Source organism: Phoca vitulina, unplaced genomic scaffold (assembly GCF_004348235.1).
Source record: "Phoca vitulina isolate PV1807 unplaced genomic scaffold, GSC_HSeal_1.0 scaffold22, whole genome shotgun sequence".
Taxonomy (NCBI): Eukaryota; Metazoa; Chordata; class Mammalia; order Carnivora; family Phocidae; genus Phoca; species Phoca vitulina.
In genome coordinates, this window is record NW_022589725.1 from 25,770,663 (window position 1) to 25,789,552 (window position 18,890).

The 18,890-nt window shown below is 42.1% G+C and overlaps 1 protein-coding gene across 3 annotated transcripts in view; it reads right to left on the bottom strand.

Annotated features, from left to right (window-relative positions):
- Positions 1-6,025: 6,025 nt before the first annotated feature.
- The window catches only part of SEL1L2 (SEL1L2 adaptor subunit of ERAD E3 ligase), a 137,491-nt gene continuing 124,626 nt past the window's right edge, over positions 6,026-18,890 (bottom strand). For all 3 annotated transcript variants that reach the window (XM_032419651.1, XM_032419650.1, XM_032419652.1), the window contains 3 exons: positions 16,047-16,219; positions 7,847-7,975; positions 6,026-7,712 (listed from right to left, as the gene is read on the bottom strand). In XM_032419651.1, coding sequence (XP_032275542.1) covers positions 7,590-7,712; positions 7,847-7,975; positions 16,047-16,219 — 425 coding nt within the window. In that variant the 3' untranslated portion in view covers positions 6,026-7,589. The remainder of the gene's footprint in view (positions 7,713-7,846; positions 7,976-16,046; positions 16,220-18,890) is intronic.

Genomic DNA, 18,890 nt, shown 5'->3' on the forward strand with positions numbered 1-18,890 from the left:
CAATGGGATCAAACTGCATAAACTACTTTGAAATATGCTTTTCCCCCCATATCACAATAGAACGTGATATTTCCATGTCAATAAATATTGATATATGGCATTTAAAATCATTCTATGTTGTCTTGACAATTCACTTTACCAGTCCATCATATTTAGGTGATTTTCACCTCTTTGTCATTATTAGTAACACAATGGAGATACCATCCTTATAACTAATTTTATGCATATTTATAGTTATTATTTAGTGTAAATGTCAAGGTGAAATTGATATAAATTAACAAACCACCCACTGCAGCTGAGGCATACCAGAGTGCCTATTTCCACACACTTTGGTTGTTTTCATGAGATCATTTCTAAATGATGCAAATGTAAAGTCCAGCCTGGACTGGGAGCAGTTTTTGCCATGATTGTCACTTCTTGGTTGCTCAATAATTTAGCCTCCTCTTTTCTTAGTTAAATTAATAGTTTTAATTTAATGGCATCCTTTATGGACTAAAATAGTGAAAAGGCCAGTACAGAGAGAAGCTAGAAACAGAACCAGAAGGTTGTCATATTTGAGGGCAAGTAGTTTATTTGGAAAGGGAGTGGGAAAGTGAGGGAAGGGAGGAAAGTCGTTAAAAAATGGATTAGTGAGTAGGTTACCACAGTGGACTACTGGGGTTCAGTCCTGCTGGACACCTTCTGTGTGACCTTGGGCAAGTTGCTGATCTGTTCTCCGAGCCAGGATATTCTTATCTGGAAGATGTGACAATTCTTTCGTCAACAGATTATTTTAGTTTGGGTTTTCCCAGAAGAAGACCCTGAGAAGAGAAGCCTTTGGAGTTTGGGGAACTATAAACACTTCAGGTACATTGTGCCTCTGGAAATGTATGTTCAGCACATGACTGTTTTCCTCCAGTTAGCTCTAGTGGAATCACTATTTTTAGTTTTATGTTTTCCTGTTAATAACAAGCTATTGTTACAATGACACATTTATTGTTGCTATGCATTGGTACCTTTTCTTATGAAAAGGATACATCTTAGAGGAGGTAAATAGTTTTTCCATATTAATCATATACAAGCAAAATACCCCATGGGGAAAGAATTCATTCTGGCCAAGTAAGGAATGAAGGGAAGATAGAAGTGGTGGGAAAACCTCCCACATGGAGCAAAATTTAATGGGAAATCCAAGATTTATGTCTCCACCCCTCCTGCATTTTCTTTGCAGGTGTTTTTTTGTGGCTGTGGAATAGAGTTGGCCAAGACTATTTTTATGAACCCATTACAAACTGAAGGGGCGTTTTCTAACCTGCCAGAGGTAGGGGGTCCATCTTGGCTCTGATGCTGCGTATGTGCACCGCACTGACAGTTCCGTGGCTTTGGGATTGTAGACTCTTGTAACCTTTGTACTCTCCTGAGAAAGAAACTGGCAAGGCCCGCGGGGTAAGTGGCTTGATGGGCCCACAGCAGTAGTTCCTGCCACTTAGAGTTGGAGCTTTTGGTTTGCTTGTTCCTGGCTTGGAGCACACTTCTCAGTAATGACATTGTCAGGTGGGGATTTCTGGGTGATAAAACAGGACTCTCGGTGCCTAGATTTGTGTTGAGGCCCAGAGGCTGAGAATTGACCAAAGGAGCCACTTTTCTAAGCTGAGGGCCTAGGTGTTCTCTATGGATTTGCAAAGCAGTGGAGAGTGGGGGCTGGGGTATTTGAAGCCTGAAGCAGGATGGTGGAGGCTTTTTCTTTCAGGGAGTTTTCTGATTGCTGTTGTATTTCCCAAGGGGGATGGAGAGAGGGAGCTCAGCCATCAACTGTAACCAAAGGAGAGGGGCGCAAAGGAAGCTGCGTGGAGAACTTGATCTGCCATACCTGGAGTGTGGGGGAGAGTGAACTGGAGTGTGACAGATGCCCAGTGGGGAGAGGCCGGGGCTACCTGCCGGAGGGGAGAGAGAGAATGAGACCAACAGAGTAAGAAGGGCATTCCCTTCCTCCTCACTCGGTCCCAGGCTAACGCAGGCAGGTCACAACCTACTGACTGCACTCAGTTCTTTCAACATACTTCTTATATTTGTTAGTCTATTTACTTTCTTGCACCTGCATTTCCTTTTGATACAGAGACTGTTTGTGAGCTAGTATCAAATACCATGATTCCGCTTTTATGCATCTGCCTCTAATGGGCTGTCCTTAGACCTGGCAGCATTCCACGAAGAGCAGGGGCAAGAATGTGTGTTCCACAGGGACCAGATAAAGGACACAAGGATAGGGGCCAGCCTAGAGCTACCTGGAGAGGGGATACTGCATTAGTTTCCTGGAATTATATAAAAATACCCCAAGATTGGTGGCTTAAAATGACAGGTATTCATTTCTTCATAGTTCTTGAGGTCAGAAGTCTGAAACCAGGGTGTTGGCCAGACCACATTCCCTCCGTATGCTCTAGGGGAGAATCCATCCCTTGCCTCTTCTGGCTTCTGGTGGCTGCGGGCATTCCTTGGCTTGTGGCTGCATCACTCCAATCTCTCTGGTCACATTGCCTCCTCCTCTTCTGTCTGTGTCAAGTCTCCTCTGCCTCTCTCTTATAAGGATACTTGTGATTGGATTTTTAGGTCTCCCTGGATAATCAAGGATAATCTCCCCATCTCAATAATCCATAATGTGATCACTTCTGCAAAGTTTTGTTTTTGACATAGAAGGTCACATTTATAGGTTTCAGGGATTAGGACATGGATATCCTTGGGGGGCCATTATTCAGCCTACCATAGGTACCGAGTCCCACCAGAGAGTCTATTGGATGGACTGATGGATGAGCAGGGATTTGGGGCCCAGGAGGCCTCACTCATGAAGCAGATGCTTTTCCTGGTCAGCTCTGATTTCAGTTATAACCATGGAGGGCCTTTTCCTGCAACCTCAGACTCCTGCTAGCTGTGCCCAATGTTGAGGGAAGATACAGGTCTTTGTTCTATCTCAGAGACTTCCCCAAAGCCTCTGAGAAATAGCCTGGAAGGGATGAGGGGTAGTTATTGCAGCCCAGAGCAAACCTCAGATGATGGAGGAGGTAGATGATGGGCAAGGGCCTCAGCCTCTCATCTTTCAGACAGACAATTCTGGGAGATAGAGTGTAAACTTTTCAGATCTTGGTAGGACCCACCCCTATTGCCCACAGCAATGATTTCAGGAATGCACCTTTTTTATGGCTTTTCATCCTTCTCACTCCCTCACTCTGAGTTCTAGGATCACCTTCCAACTGAATTGTCTAAACACAAATCCTTGTCTCAGGCTTTGCTCTCAGGAGACCCCAAACAAAAAAAGGTTCCCAGCAGTGGAATCCCCAAGAACGCCACAAAACTGCTCCATGGGAACTGACATGGTGAACTTCCATGCTCAGTGAGCACGTTTTGCAGGATTTCTTCTGGGCAGGTTTAGCATAATCTGTCCTAGTCCTTAAGCCACATCTCTTGCCACCCCAACTCCCTCTACCATGGAGGAGCCAGAAGCAGGGAGGCTGGGGATAGGGGAGGAAAGAGCCCAAACTGACCATTTCCCCTACTCCCTTCCTCCTCACTCAGGGGTCTACTTGCTACATTCAGTTCTTTCAACATACTCCTTACATTTACCAATCCATGTACTTTGCTTGCATCTACATTTCTTTTTGAGACAGAACCGATTTATCAGTTAGTATCAAAATACTATGATTCTACTTTTAAGTATCCTCTGCTAATGGTCACACTATTCTGAAGATCATTGGGGCATGTCTATACAATGGAAGAAGAATACTACCTCTCAGACAATCCTGTCTTCCAAGATAAGTAGCTCAGTGCCTCAGTGAATTTATATAACCCTTGGTAGGTGTTTTTTCCCCCTTGGTAGGTTTTTAGATTGTCTATTTATAGTAGGTAGGTTAAATATGGCTACAAATTCTTTGTTGCTACTTCCATTGAGAGATGGAGTCTAATGCTTGGCCAATAGAATGTGGCAGAAATGATATTCTGGAATTTTCTGAGGCTTGGTCTTAGGAAACCTGCAGCTTCTGCCTGGGTCCCATGACTCTGTCCATTATGTTGAAGAGATCATGACCTATAGGCACTCTGGTCATCCCTCACAGCTAAGTCCGGCCTTTCAGCCACCTTACCAAGGTGCCAGGGATCTAAAAATGTCTTGGACTCCCTAGAACAGCCTGTCCACAAGCTGGACACCAACAAGTGAATAGAAGAATCATACAGCCACTCCCTGCCTAAAATGCCTGAGAGATAATGATGGTTGTGGTAAGCCACTGAGGTCTGAGTAGTTTGTTAAGCAGCAAGAAATAACTGGAACAGCAATATGGAGGAAAGAATTTTGGAGTCGGGTCTGGACTCAAATTCTAGCTTCATTATTTATTATTATGTGATCACATTATTGTGTGATCTTAACAAGTTACATAGCTTCTCCTAGCCTTGGTTTCCTCCTGTGGGAGACAGAGGTAGTTATATCTACTTCCAGCCCCATCATGAAGACGGAATGAGAAAAACAGAAGAGTCTGACACATAGGGGGTGTTCCACAGAGTTCCTCTTTCCTCTTCTCAGCCTCCACACCCTCTTCTCAGTGCTTCCTGGGATTCCCAGAGAAGGCCTGCAGCAAGCCGTACCACCTGCCTCTGCTTCCCGCGGGACTTTATTCTCTTCTTGATTTTTCCCAGCCACTCATGGCCACAGCTGTTAAAACCCACCACTTAAGATGTTGGGGAAAGCACAGAATTCCCAAAGCATGCTCCTCATAAAATGACTCTGGACCCTTGTTCTAGAAAAAAAAAATTAATTATACTTGACTTTAAAAAATTTATTGACTTGAATACATACTCTGCTTTAATAAAGAACCAGGGAAGGAAATGTAGAGAGAAAAGGGAGTTACAAAGAAAACTGGATTTAAAAAAACAAAAAGCTTGTAGTCAAGGAAGCTATCAGTTTTTGTTTAAAGCTATCAGAAGCAGAAGGAATAGGGGCTCTGTGTGCCGGTAGAGGAGGTGGGATTGTCATAAGCCAAAAGTAGAAGAGGCGGACAGGCGGGAGGCTCCTTTGCCCTTGGCCAGTCGTCAGGCAGGTGCACGGGTGCGGCAGGCCCCTGTGGGCACCAGCTGCCTCTGCAGCAGCTCCAGACAGGAGGCCCAGAAATGGATACTTGAATGATTCAAACACCCTAAGCCGCGCATGCTTTTAACGGCTTTGCCACATTTACTTGGCACAATTAGCAGAAATGGGAAATTGATGAGCTCACACTGCCCTTGCTCCTGTATTTCTGACAGTGCTCTGCACTACACAGCAAGCCACAGAGTTGCCCTTTCTTCCCTGCCGGCAGCTCTTTCCACAAGCTTTACCTCTAAGAAGCTCAATCTTCATCCAGACTTTGAGCCAGGACCCCCCCATTTGCTTTCCATACTCCCCTCTTTGTCCTTATCCCCTCCTCTGACGTGCTCCCACTGCAGACACCTGTGGGATGTAATTCACCACTGGCCTGTTAGGCCCTGACCTGAGGTTTGGATGCCTGTTCCTTCTTTGCATGTTTGTAAATGAAAGTTCCATCAGAAGTGGAACTCTATTCACGGTAGCCAAATTATGGAAAGAGCCCAAATGTCCATCGACTGATGAATGGATAAAGAAGATGTGGTATATATATATATATATATATATATATATATATATATATATATAATGGAATATTGCCCAGCCATCAAAAAGAATGAAATCTTGCCATTTGCAACGACATGGATGGAGCTAGAGGGTATTATGCTAAGTGAATAAGTCAGTCAGAGAAAGACAAATACCATATGATTTCACTCATATGTGGAATTTAGGAAACAAAACAGATGAACATATGGGAAGGAGTTAAAAAGAGAGGGAAAAAAACCATGAGACTCTTAACTATAGAGAACAAACTGAGGGTTGATGGAGGGAGGTGGGTGGGGGATGGGCTACATGGGTGATGGATATTAAGGAGGGCACTTGTGATGAGCACGGGGTGTTATATATAAGTGAGGAATCACTGAATTATACTCCTGAAATAATATTCCACTGCATGTTAACTAGAATTTAAATAAAAATTTGAAATGAAAAAAAAAAAAAGAAGTGGAAATCTCCAGTAAGTGAGGGAGTCTGTCCAGGAAATTCTAAACACTTGGACCTCAGAAAGGTGTGGATTAGTTCATGGTCAAATAAATGACTATGGCTAGTATTTGTACATGCAATGTTTATAAAGCATTTTTGAAGTTAGACTTACGTTAAGCCTCACAATTCTCCAGTGAGGTAGGAAGTAATCCCATTTTATGGGGGAAAAACTGAGGTTTAGAGAAATTGTGCCCAAAGTCATAAATAGAGCTACTAAGGGAAAGAGCTGGACCTCAAATCCAAGTTGTTTGGTTCTAAATTCAGTATTCTCTCACCATTTCATTCTACTTTCTGGTTACAATGAACATTATTAATTAATTCTTTTCCCGTCCCTGGGTTGGATTTTCAAGTAGGCGAGCATGACTTTTTTCCTAACATCCAGGATTTTGGCTGGAGAACTAACTGCAGGGCACTGAAGCCACACAGATTGTTATCAACTCAGCTGTCCCCATATTCCAGTCAATTTTCCATGAGCTTTTAAAGAGTATTAGAAGTTACCATTTGTGGAGTTCATTCTAGAACACCAGACCCTGTGATAGTTCCTTAACATACATTATCCCATTAATCCTTGTACCAGCTCACTGAGATCTTCCCATTTTGCAGATCAGGAGGCTGAGGCTCAGAGATGTCAAATAGCTAATGAGCTATGGAACTGAGATTCAAGCCTGACCCTTGACAGGAGTCCTGGGCCTCCTGCTCTCTCCTTGGCCACCCTACCCCCAGCCCCAGGTCCTTGCTCTCCCTGCCACAGGAGACAGGGAACCAGACTCTTCAGCTCTGTCCTCTCCCTCTATGGGTACTCCAGAGGGGACTGCCCAGGGAGAACAGGGAGGGATGGTAGAGAGGGGTACAATGCTGGACAGACCCAGGTGGTGCTGTTCACTGCACAAGTGCTAAGGGGAGCTTTGATAGAGGGTCCCCCAGTGATGAGTGTGAGTCCATCCCCCAGCACAGCATGCCACAACGAACTTTCACTCATCAGAGCTACGATGTGGTTCACAGAATCACAGGATCATTCCTGCAAGATGAAGGGTCTATTTGTAAATTTGTGTCTTTATCAGATTCTGAGGGATCTGTGTTCCTGCCCTCCCAAAACTCCCCCTCCTCCCCACTTCTGTATGTATGAAAGAGCCAAGAAACCCATTTGTCCTCTTGAGAGGGGAAAGGCTGTTATAACAACATGAAAATGGGTGGCCTTTATCCTAACTAGGGACTAGATCTCCAAGACAATAAGTTTATAAGGAAACCTCTGGTGACCAGTCTCCAGCACCTCACTCCGCCACAAGTGGTCACCACAACTAAGCAGGAAGTCTGAAATGGTTTCTGAAGACAGGTCCCAAGCTTTGTCCATTTTCCATCACAGGCCTGTGTGGGAAATCTGCAGCAGACTCTTGAGTTCGACGAGGAAATTCTTTATTTAGCGAGGATAACTTGAAGTAAAATGTTCCCATGAGCAGGTTTTCCTATGGTCCAGATCCTACCCGTAGCAACTTCTAAGCAAGAAAATCAGCACAGCAACAATTAGGCCAATGACAAATAAATCCCAGTATGGTCCAAGGGTGTTGTCCAATTTCATCCATTTCCATCTCATGGTGAACTGCTGGGAGAGACATTCTGTCAAAAAAAATCCAAGCCTTCCACCCTCTCCAGAGCCATCATCACCTCCCATCCCACCATCCAAAAGTTGTTCATTGTTGTTTTCAGAGATTTGGGACCTATTTGAGACAAACTTACATTAAAAAACAGGATATCTTGGAACAAATGCACGGTTTCCAGTTTCACGAGGGCAAAGAAAACAGGTATGTGAGCATCCGGACTCGTTTGAGCAGCCATATCATATAATCTCCTGGCCAAGTGAATGTCCTAGAGATACAAAAACAGCCCCTACTCATTAGGTGCAGATTCTTTAGGGGTAATTCAATGAAAGCCATTGCTTGAAATATCATTATTTATCTTTGGTAGGCCCCCTCCATTCCCACCAAGATATTCATTCAGCCCCTAACCCTTGGAACCTGTGAATGTTATGTTACATGGCAAAGGGGACTTCGAAAATGTCATTAAGGTTACAGACCTTAAGACAGAGAGATGATCCTGGATTACCTACGCGGACTCCATAGAATCCTGCGAGCCCTTAAATACAGTTTTCTCATGGCTGAGGGCAGAAGATGAAAGTCAGATATGGCAGAAGGCTTGGGAAGGGCTCCACTCGCCATGGCTGGAGGGGCCTCTCGAGAAGAATGAGAAGGAATGCGGGCAGCCAGCAAGGAAATGGGACCCTCAGTCCAACAAGCACAGAAAACTGAATGTGCCCAACAACCCAAGGGAGCCTGGAAGTGATTCTTCCCCCAAAGCTCCCAGGAAAGAACACAGATTGATTTTAGCCTGGGAGGCCCTACACAGAGGACCGGTCAAGCTCACCCAGACTTTTGACCCACAGAAACTGTGAGATAATGTGAGTTGTCTTAAGCCACTACATTTGTGGTGATTTGTTACAGCAGCTGTCAGAAACTAACACAAAAAGCTTTCTTGAATACCGCCGGACCAGACCTTAGATATGATTCCTGTTAAAGAGGCAGAACCTAGATACCAACAGCACAGCTCCCCAAACAAATAACAACACAGATACTAAAAAGCGTGTAAGATTATTAGTTTTCTTCATAGTACTTATCAGACCTGAAGTTCCAGAATTTGTTTCTTCATTTGTCCTTGTCCTCAAGGACCTGGACACCCTGTTAGCCGCTCAATTCCCAGTGCTCAGTGAAGTGCCGAGTACATAGCTGGTCTCTGATAATACTTACAGAATGAATGCATAAACTATTTAGTTCTCAGGCTGGAATTTGATTCCTCAAATGACATACTGTATTTCTAGGGACCTTTTTACCCCCACTAAATTGTGCCATGGCAGATAAAAAAATTTTTTCTTTAATTTTCACCTACTTACACTTTGTTTTTATTTGTTTGCTTTATTTGTGCTTGTTTTCCCAAACGAAGTAATGAAAAAGCTAAATAGAGTTGCTTTTAAAGGTTGAAGGGCCTTGGGCCAGTCCCAGAATTGTACTTAGCTGGGTGCCTTTGGATTATTTTCCAGTGGATAAGAAGAGAGATTTTTCACAAACCGTGGTTATCTTGTCTCTCTTTGTCTTTCTTCTACGTCTCCCAAACGTCCATTACACAGAGTGCAATTGTTGTGAACACCTGTGGCCCCTGCTAAACCCACTTTTTGGGTGGTATTCTCTCTCAGCTGTGTTCTCCTGGTCATTTCTTAAATTTTTTCCAAAGCTTTGTGGTCCCATAAATTGATTTGTTGGAGAAAGAGGAATGTTGTTGCTTAAAAACTTAAAATGCAGGAGACTGTTCTGAACAAATCTTCCTGGCGACAGAGAAAATGGATGCTGTAAAAACTCTAATTTGTGTCTCTAATTCCAACAAATTCAGTGGGTGTTCATTTGAAAGCACCCTGCAGATTATAAGGGCTGTGTCACCCCCACACATGAAAGGCATATTGACTTTAATAGGGCATCCAGGGAACAGCAGCCTTTGTCAGTATCTCAGGCATTCATTCTCATTTGAAGCAGGCAATAGTTATTAATTTATTTCTTGAGGCACAAGCATCACAATTCAGTTGCTTAGTTTATAATAAAAACTAGCAAGAAGTACCATTAAAGTGGGATGGGCTCACTCCTTGCCCCGGGGGCCTCACAATTCTCAGTGGGGGTGGGGCCGGACATGAAAGTCGTTCTTTAAAATTCCCAGAGAAATTCCTGAACCCACAGGCTAATTAGGACAACATATAGAAGAAATTTTATTAGTAGGCTGTAGAAAAGACTCCTTGTTCTTTGATCCTTACTTAGGAAAAAAAAAATCCAAGTTTTCAAACAAAAAATTTCTTTTCAAAAGTGTTTTGATGATGGCCGAGGTTCATTCAATAAGTCCACTGCACACCCAATCCACTGATATTTAACTTTCCTGTGGTACACTTGAGCTTATTTTGCTTTAAATTCACTGACTGAGGAGATGATGTAAACGGATCTGCAGACTCTTCTTAAATAATGTGTTTCCAACTAAAATATCAGGTGTGCCAAAGTACTACCCAATGTTCACATGTTCAAAAGAGCTTCTTATAATTCAAAAATACAGAATTCTCCAGCAATTCTCTGGTTTATGAAAATCGTTCAATTACATGATGCAGGAATTTTCCAGCCCTGAATCTTTGGGTGTCATCAAAAACTTCTTATATGGGGACAGAGGTCATTTTTTGAATAATTTAATCTTGCTTTCTTACTATAAATATACCATATTCTAATAGGAGAAAACTTTGAAAACATAGAGATGAACAAATATTAAAAGCCCACCTACAATTTCACTGTACAGAGATAAGTACTGATCATATTTTATACACAACCTTCCAGCATTCCAGCATTTTTATATAGATTCATAGACACACATACTTTTAACTTAGGAATTTTTCACTTTGCATAATATTTTGTCTTTTGCTTTCTTAACAATATATTTCAAACAATATACCATGTCCTAAGATACTCCTTTGTCTATAGTATTTTTATTTTTAATAGTTGCATAGTATTTCATATTAATGGATAATGCCATTATTAAATACTTCTACTGTGTGCCAGTCACCACTGTCATTTATTTAAACCTCGTGACAATTATATAGGGCAGATGATATTAACTCTACTGTAAAGGTGAAGAAACTGAGGCACAGAGAGGTTAAATCATTTACCTAAATTCATGGGACTTGTGAGTGGCAGAGCTGAGATTCAAATCCAGGTAGTCTCCTTCTAGCCTGCTCACTTAACCACGGGGCCACAGAATACATAATGCAAAGGTATACTACCACACGATGGTTTATAGAACATGCCTTCTATTTTGGAGAAGTTTGTTTATTTGTAGGTTTTTTTCTGTAATAAATAAAGTTATCTACATACAATTTTTTTGTTTTGCACACTTCTGATTATTAGGTGATAAGGCATTTATTTCAAGAGAAGTCATGGCCATTTCTAAGAGCTGTGTGTTCTGTCTTGTCATATTTCTTAGAAGGCCATTCTAAATATCTAACTTGAACTTGTCCTTTCCAGAAAATAATTCTATTCTGGTATTTAAAGCTTCAGCTCTAACACTCCATAAGTGGTCAGACCAGACAAATGAGAAATGAAAATGCTTCGTGCCATAATTACTTTTATTTGTGACAGATCTATTTATAATTTATTCAGGGGGTGTGTTTTTTGTTTTCTCTGTAGGATCCCAAAAATGTGTTATCTGGTAGGTCTAACTATATATGCTGGAAACTCATCTCCAAAGGCTAATTTTCCCCCCACCTTTTGTCTTAATTTAGGATAGATTTCTTAGTCATTATCTTAAAATGTACATGCTTTCTTCCACTACAAAAATTGTCATGTGTTTCTTATGCTTCATGTTATAAAATCACTTTAGAATAGGACCCAGTGGTACTGATCCATCCACCTGAATTCATTGTTCCCTCGTTCACATTTTCACAGCACTTTACTTCTGTGATCTTGCACTAGTGCCATTTTAGGACATGTCTCTTCTTCTGTAGCTCTTTGAAGGTTGTCTTGTTCTTGTATGCCTAGAACAAGGCACAGTGCCTCCTGACACAAAACAAGCACTTGATAAATATTTGAGTGAAAAAAATAAAGAACAGCAAGGCAGAGTAACAGGGTAGTTTAGAAGCAGATGCAGATATCTTTCAAATCTGGGGGCTCATTGAGGGGTTCATGGAGGAGATGATATGGGAACTATTCTTTGAAAAATGCAGGGAGGGGTCTTCAATGGTCAAAACTGTGAGAGGAGATCATTCCAGCAAATGGGCTGATATGACCAAAGGTCAGGAGGCTTTAGTTCAAGGTCTGTGGTTGGGGGTGGGCAGGGCAGGTAAGGAAAAGAAGTCTGGAAGATATATAGGGAAGTAGGTAGGTTAGGTCAAGGAGGGTTTTGAATGCCAGAGTAAGAAGTCGGGACTTCATTAGGCAATAAAAAGTCAATAAGATGTTTTTATTTTTGTATTTGTTTGCTTGTGTTTTTTTTGTGTATATGCATGGTTTTGGGAAGAGTGAGGTGGAGTAAAAATACCAGATTTGTATTTTATCAAAAATAACCTGGACCTGGTGGTGCTTTGTTAGATGGATTATGTATTAACTAAGGTAATGCCCTAACATCTGTAACAAGTAAACCCCCAAATTTCAACATGGGTATTCCTGGTTGGAGATGAATTTTCTTCACATGGTCACTGAGGGACCCAAACTTCTTCCACCATGTGGTTCTGCCATCCCTTCAAGCCGCTATGTATCCTGCATTCAACCAATGGAAGGGCAAAGAGACTAAGGAGAATCTCAATCTACTTCAGCCTTAGCCCAGAGATGACACCCTTCACTTTTACATCCATCCCTTTGGTAAGAACTAGTCACATGGATGAAAGGGAGCTAGGAAATGTAGTCTCTGACTAAGAGACACATCTCAGCAACAAGTCCTCCCTGTGAATTGGGGATTAAAGTCTTTGGCAGACATGGCTTTTTCTGCTGCGGATTTAAAGGAAGAACACTAGAATGGGAGACCACTGAGAAGCCTTTACAATAAGCCGACATGAGTAGAAACTCTGGTCTGAGCCAGGAAACAGACAGAAGGAATGGGCAGGAGGGGATGGGCAACATGTTTTGTTTATGGTTAAATTTCTGAAGCACTTTTGAATCAAGCGTAAATTGAGATAGAGTTTCACAACAACTTGTGAGCTGAGTGCTTATATTTCTACATTAGTTCAGTTCCTCTCCCAGTTTTTCCTCAGGCATTATTTTGTATTCCCAGAACAATGATGCAGTCAGTCTTGGCCCACATTTTAAGTCAAGGAGCTCATTGAGCTTAATTTAAAGTCATAAATTAGGGAATGAGATGCTTCTCAGTGAAGCCATTAGGATAAGTCACCTACATCACCCTAGTCCCGATGTCCTTTCCTAAAGACAGATGAGAACAACGATGACCCATATTTTTATGTTGATTTACCAAGGGTTGATGTATATACCTTACTTCCTTCTCCCAGAGGGCTTTATGTTTACAAAACCTTTTTTGATACTCAGAGAAATCCTGGTAATGATATTATTATCTTTCCCACTGGTTTGCCTGAGGATTAACTAATAAAGAGGACTGTGAAGTGCCTTGCCGAAGAAATGCTTAATTACTTGATGACTTAAATGCTGTGAAAGTCTGCTCTCCTAATTGCTTTGCTTTCATTAACCATTGCTGGAACAAGCTTTCAGCTTTTAATTATCAGCATATTCATTTTAAGGATTAGAAAAGGTGGTATCTTCTTGTTAATTTGACTATGAGATAGCAAGATTAATAAACTTGGCCCCTGGGTACTTGGTTATTATTTTTCCAATTGCGAAACAGAAGAAATTAGTAAAGACAAAGAGCAATGACTCCTCATTAACTAAAAATAAAATCCCCATGTCCGGGTCTGAGTACAGCTCTGTTTTTTGGTTTTGGTTTTTATTTTTGTTTTTACATGTAGAGACTTCCTGTAGGAAAAAATACACCTGTGACTTTGAGATACTGATCAAAATGAACTACCCATGATTTAACTGGACCTGGACAGGCAAGAACAGAAATGCACCAGAGAGAAATTTCAAACTTTTTTCTAAGTGTTTGAAATGTATGGCTCGACAACTGCTATTTGACACTGTGAAGAAAGTGCCTGGGAGAGAGATTTCCTCCAAGGAGGAAAACTAGACCCTCTGACACAGTGGGCCATCTGGGCTCCCGTAGACAGTGTCCTCTCTCGCACAGTTGGCCCTGTGTCCTCCCTGTCCCCAGGGTCTTAAGGCAAAACGGCCTCACTGTGGTGAGGTTAAGGCTGTTATGGGGACCAAGTACTTGAATCACATAGGACAGGTGAGCTAATTTAAATTTAATCTGTAGAGCGGGGTCACTTTTATCCATGAAACACATAGTGCTCCTGTCACCATTATTGTTACGTTTTGTATGAGGTATGATGAACAAAAGCTTTAATCTTATTGAAACTTAGCAGCCACTCAAATTCTCTTCTGATCTAAATACCAGTCATTGCACACACTGACTACAGAGCCCCTTCACAAAGGCTTATTGTTTTAGTTCTAAGCCTGGGGAGGGGAGGTATCATTGTCCTGTTTTACAGCTGTGGATGAAGGTTGGAAGAGAGTGGGGTGTGGCTAAATGGCATGCAAAGAAATCTTCTGACTTAGCTATTTGATCCCATTTTATAAACACAGGAAGCTTGTACCTGCTAAGAATTGGGAAGACAGACTGGATTTGGATTTGAGATCCTTTCCACTGCTTAGGGTGCTGGGGATGATGAAAAGTGATCAGCCAAAAGGCAGGCCACAGGGGGAGCTCAGGAAGGCAGGGATTTGGATTGTCGGTGCCTGAATATGAAGCCCCTGGTTGTTGCAGGGTGTACCATTAGCAGTCGGATAGGAAATTCCCCATCAATAACTCTCAACTACTAGCACAACTGGAAGAAAGAAGAAATTATAGAAAAGCTGATAACCCCCTCATTACTTGGCTCTCAAAATGCAGTTGGGAGTATAAACTCTGATATGAAATGTATACTTGAGCACTAAGAAAGACTTGGTGCAGGGCTCACTCTTTACCCCAAAAAACATGGGGTCAGACAGGCCTGGGTTCAAATTCTGACTCCACCACTGATAAGTTCTGCAAAATTGGCCATGGGACTTAACCTCTCTGCACTCTTAGTTTCCTGAGGCATACATTGACTCCTTATCTCGTTGAGTGGTTGTGTGATTTAAATGGCATAGTATAGGGGTGCATGGGTGGTTCAGATGGTTGAGCGTCTGCCTTTGGCTCGGGTCATGGTCTCCAGGTCCTGGGATCGAGCCCCATGTCGAGCTCCTAACTCGGCAGGGTGTCTGCTTCTCCCCCTCTCTCTGCCTCTCCACCTGCTTGTGCTCTCTCTGTCTCTCTCTCAGATGAATAAATAAAATCTTTAAAAATAAACAAATAAATAAATGGCATAGTATATATAACACACCAAATGCCTGGCTATTGCTATCATTATTGATATTTAATACACCTTTCTCACTGTGTCAGAACTCCATGCCATCTTCTGCCTTAATTACACTTACTAAGGGATTTACCCAATATCTCCTTGTCATGTTAGTTCTCTCTTTTTTTTTTTTTTTAAGATTTATTTATTTATTTATTTGACAGAGAGAGACACAGTGAGAGAGGGAACACAAGCAGGGGGAGTTGGAGAGGGGGAAGCAGGCCTCCCGCGGAGCAGGGAGCCTGATGCGGGGCTCGATCCCAGGACCCTGGGATCATGACCTGAGCCGAAGGCAGACGCTTAATGACTGAGCCACCCAGGTGCCCCAGCTCTCTTTCTTAATGTGCTTTATCAACTCAAGTAAAGTGTAGCCTTTGAAGGATGGAGATCTATTTTCTTAGGATACCCTAGAGTGCTCAGCACTGCGTCATGTACACAGTTGGTGATTTATAAGACATTTCTGGATTAATGTCAACTTGGTATCCAGCTCTGACCTCATTCCCACTTTCTCCTTGTTTATTGAGAGCTTGAGTGTCAATGGAAATTTTAATGGAAAAAGGCCTGGAGGTGGAAGGGTGTGGGGGCAGGGCCCACTACTATTGCTGGAAAAAGCTTGAAGTTATGAATCTAATTAGCCTAGACTAGATTAATTTCAACTCGCTAGTTACGTCTTCAGGCATAAATGGAGAAAATAACTTCCTCCTCGTAGGGTTCATGTTAGGGTAACTCTTATGTGTTGGTACAGGGGGAGGGACTCAGCAAATGTCTTTTCCGTCCTTCCTCTACACTGATGACATCAATGAAATTAAAAACATTTACAAATTTTCCCTTCCCATACCGCTGCCATTACTAGGTTTGGATTATTACCTTTGCGATACCTAAACCGTGTTCGTACATATAGGCCAGGTTGAACATGGCTTGTGCGCTGTGGTACTTGTCAGCTGCAATGCTGTAATGTGTGGCTGCTGTCTGGTAGTCTTTCTTAGTCCCGTAGCCATAGTAATGGTAATCTCCAATTTTTACTCTAGCGAATGCATTGCCTGATAGAAATGTTAGAAAGAGAAGAAAAAGAACTCTGATGATTCATGTACAGTTCCTAGTAACTCAACCTAATGGTAATATACATTAAAAAGAAAAACAAAACACTTCAGAATCTTGGAATCAAGATTAGATATAACTTCTGGAATATAAAATATAACACTCATCTTTAGCTATCTTCATTGCAGGCATAACTCCCATGATATGGTATTGAATGTTCTTAAAGAATAAAAAATTGGGAATTTTACATTTTAAATTCATTTTTTGAAGGTAGGTCAACTCTTGGGAAACTGGATCCCACCCCTTTGGTTCTCAAACTTCACCCCTGAAGCTCTACTCTCCTGCATCACCCAAGTCTCCTTCTTTCCTACATCAGTCCCATCAGTCATTTAAACACACTTTGGTATCTTCTGTCAACAAAAACACATCCTCTCTTTATCCCATGGTGTGTCCTTCTAACTACTCCCCACTTCTCTGCTCCCTTCACACTTTTCCAAAGTGTGTTCTATACTCACTGTCTCCAAAGCTTCACCTCCTAACCACATACTCTTCAACCCCCTCCAATCTGGCTTCTGCCCCTCTCCATGAAACTGCTACTTTCAAGGTGGTTGATAACCTCCATGCAGGTAAATCCACCAGTCACTTCCCTGTCCTCATCTTACTGGACCTCTATGCAGCCCTGGAGTCATTGGACCTATCTGCCCACGCACTTTTCTCTCTTGACACCAGTGACCTTGCATCCTCTTGATTGCCCTCCTGTCTCATAGGCCTCTCCTTTCCAAATTCTTGCCTGATTCTTCCTTTACCCATCTTGTAAATATTGGAACATTAAGGGTTTATTAGTTGACTCCTTTTTTCCCTTTCTTCTCTTCCTTCTTTTCTCTTCTCTTTCCTCTCTCTACTGCTCTCCTCTATCTCAACTCTTTCTCTAGGTGATCTTGAGCAGTTCCATGCCAATCGTGATATTCACTCTTCCTGAATTTCATCTATAGTCCTGTCTCTCCCCAAGCCCCCAACTCCTCTAATTGCCTCTTTGATTTCTCTACTTGGATCTCAAAGCATGCAATAGAGATTCTTAACACCATGCTACCTACCTCCCTCAAACCAAATCAAACCAAATCATCAGTTCCATCGCAATCTCAGTGCTAGCACCATTGTTCAGGCCATAAATCTAAGGTAGTTATTCCTAGTTATTTCCCCCTCATTTCTTATTGAATCCTTCAGCAGGTCCTACCTCTAAAACACACCTGTTTGTTGTTGTCTCCTTCACTACCTAGGTCAAGCCTGGAGTACTACAATAGCCTCCAAACTGTTCTTTTATCTCCACTTTTCAATATCTTCTCCATACAACAGCCAGGATGATTTTTTAAAAAGTTTTATTTATTTATTTTTGGAGAGGAAGAAAGAGAGTGCTTGTGCAGGGGCATGCATGCATGAATCAGGGGAAGGAGCAGAGGGAGAGAGAGAAACTCCAACAGACTCCCCTCTGAGTGCAGAGCACCACGCAGGCCTGAGATTACAACCTGAGCTGAAATCAAGAGTTGGTCGTTTAACTGATTGAGCTGCCCAGGCGCCTCCCAGGATGATTTTTTTTTTTTTTTTAATGTAAAGTCAAATCCTGTTATTCCCCTGTTAGCCCCAAAGTGATTCACTTTGCACTTGGAATAATATCCAGACTCCCTACCTGACCTCCCAGTCATGCTTCATCTGCCTTCCACCTCCCTGATTAGCCTCATCACATGTCACTTTCTTGATATGTTCTAACTTTCTTAATATTCCATAATACTCCTTCAACACACCAAGCTCATTCTTGCCTCAGGACCTCTGCATTGAGATCCTTCATGTCCCTCTGCCTGTCACGTTTGGACTTCCTCTGACTCTTCATGTTTGGTTTCTCATTATCCAGGTCTCACTGCAAATGTCACTTCCCTCCTAGAGGCCTTCTCTGACTGCCTTGTCTAAAGCGTCCTCTCACCCCCCACCCCAGGAGTTACCTATCTCACCTATCTCACCTCCATGTTTTCTTTCCTTCACAGCACATATCGCTAATTATTTGTTTACTTTCTCTCTCTCTCATGAATCTATTTTTTCTCTCTCTTAGGAGGACAAGAACTTTGAAGTTCTTGATCACTGATATCGTCCCAGACCTAGAACGGTACTTGACAAATATTTATGGAATGAATGGACAGACATGGTAGGAAACTTTTTAGAAAATGCTTTTCCCAAATGTTAAATAATTTAGGATCTTACTTTCCAACAAATTTGGATATATTCAGGAGTAGAAAAAAGTTCATGTGACTTTTTAAGATATGAGACTTTAATCTTTCAAAGGCCACTTAGGGATGACCTCTAAGGGTCCTTTTGGGGTCCATGTTTCCATTCACTAGGAAAATGTTAATTGAAAAGATGAGGGAATGCTAATCTAGGACATCCGTCTCAGGTGTGGCCAACCCCTCTAGCACAGTCTAGACTTACTTGGAAAAGGAGGAAGTGACCTGTGTAGTATGGTCTGAGGTATATAATTAAGGGCTATAGGACTCCTTCCATCCAAAATTTTCCCCATATTTGACCAGTGCAATGCCTAAAATCCTTTGGAACTGATTCCTCTAGGTACTGAAGTTCTTTTAATCTTCTAGAATCCTCTATTAAAATGTAATACCATGAGCCATCGTT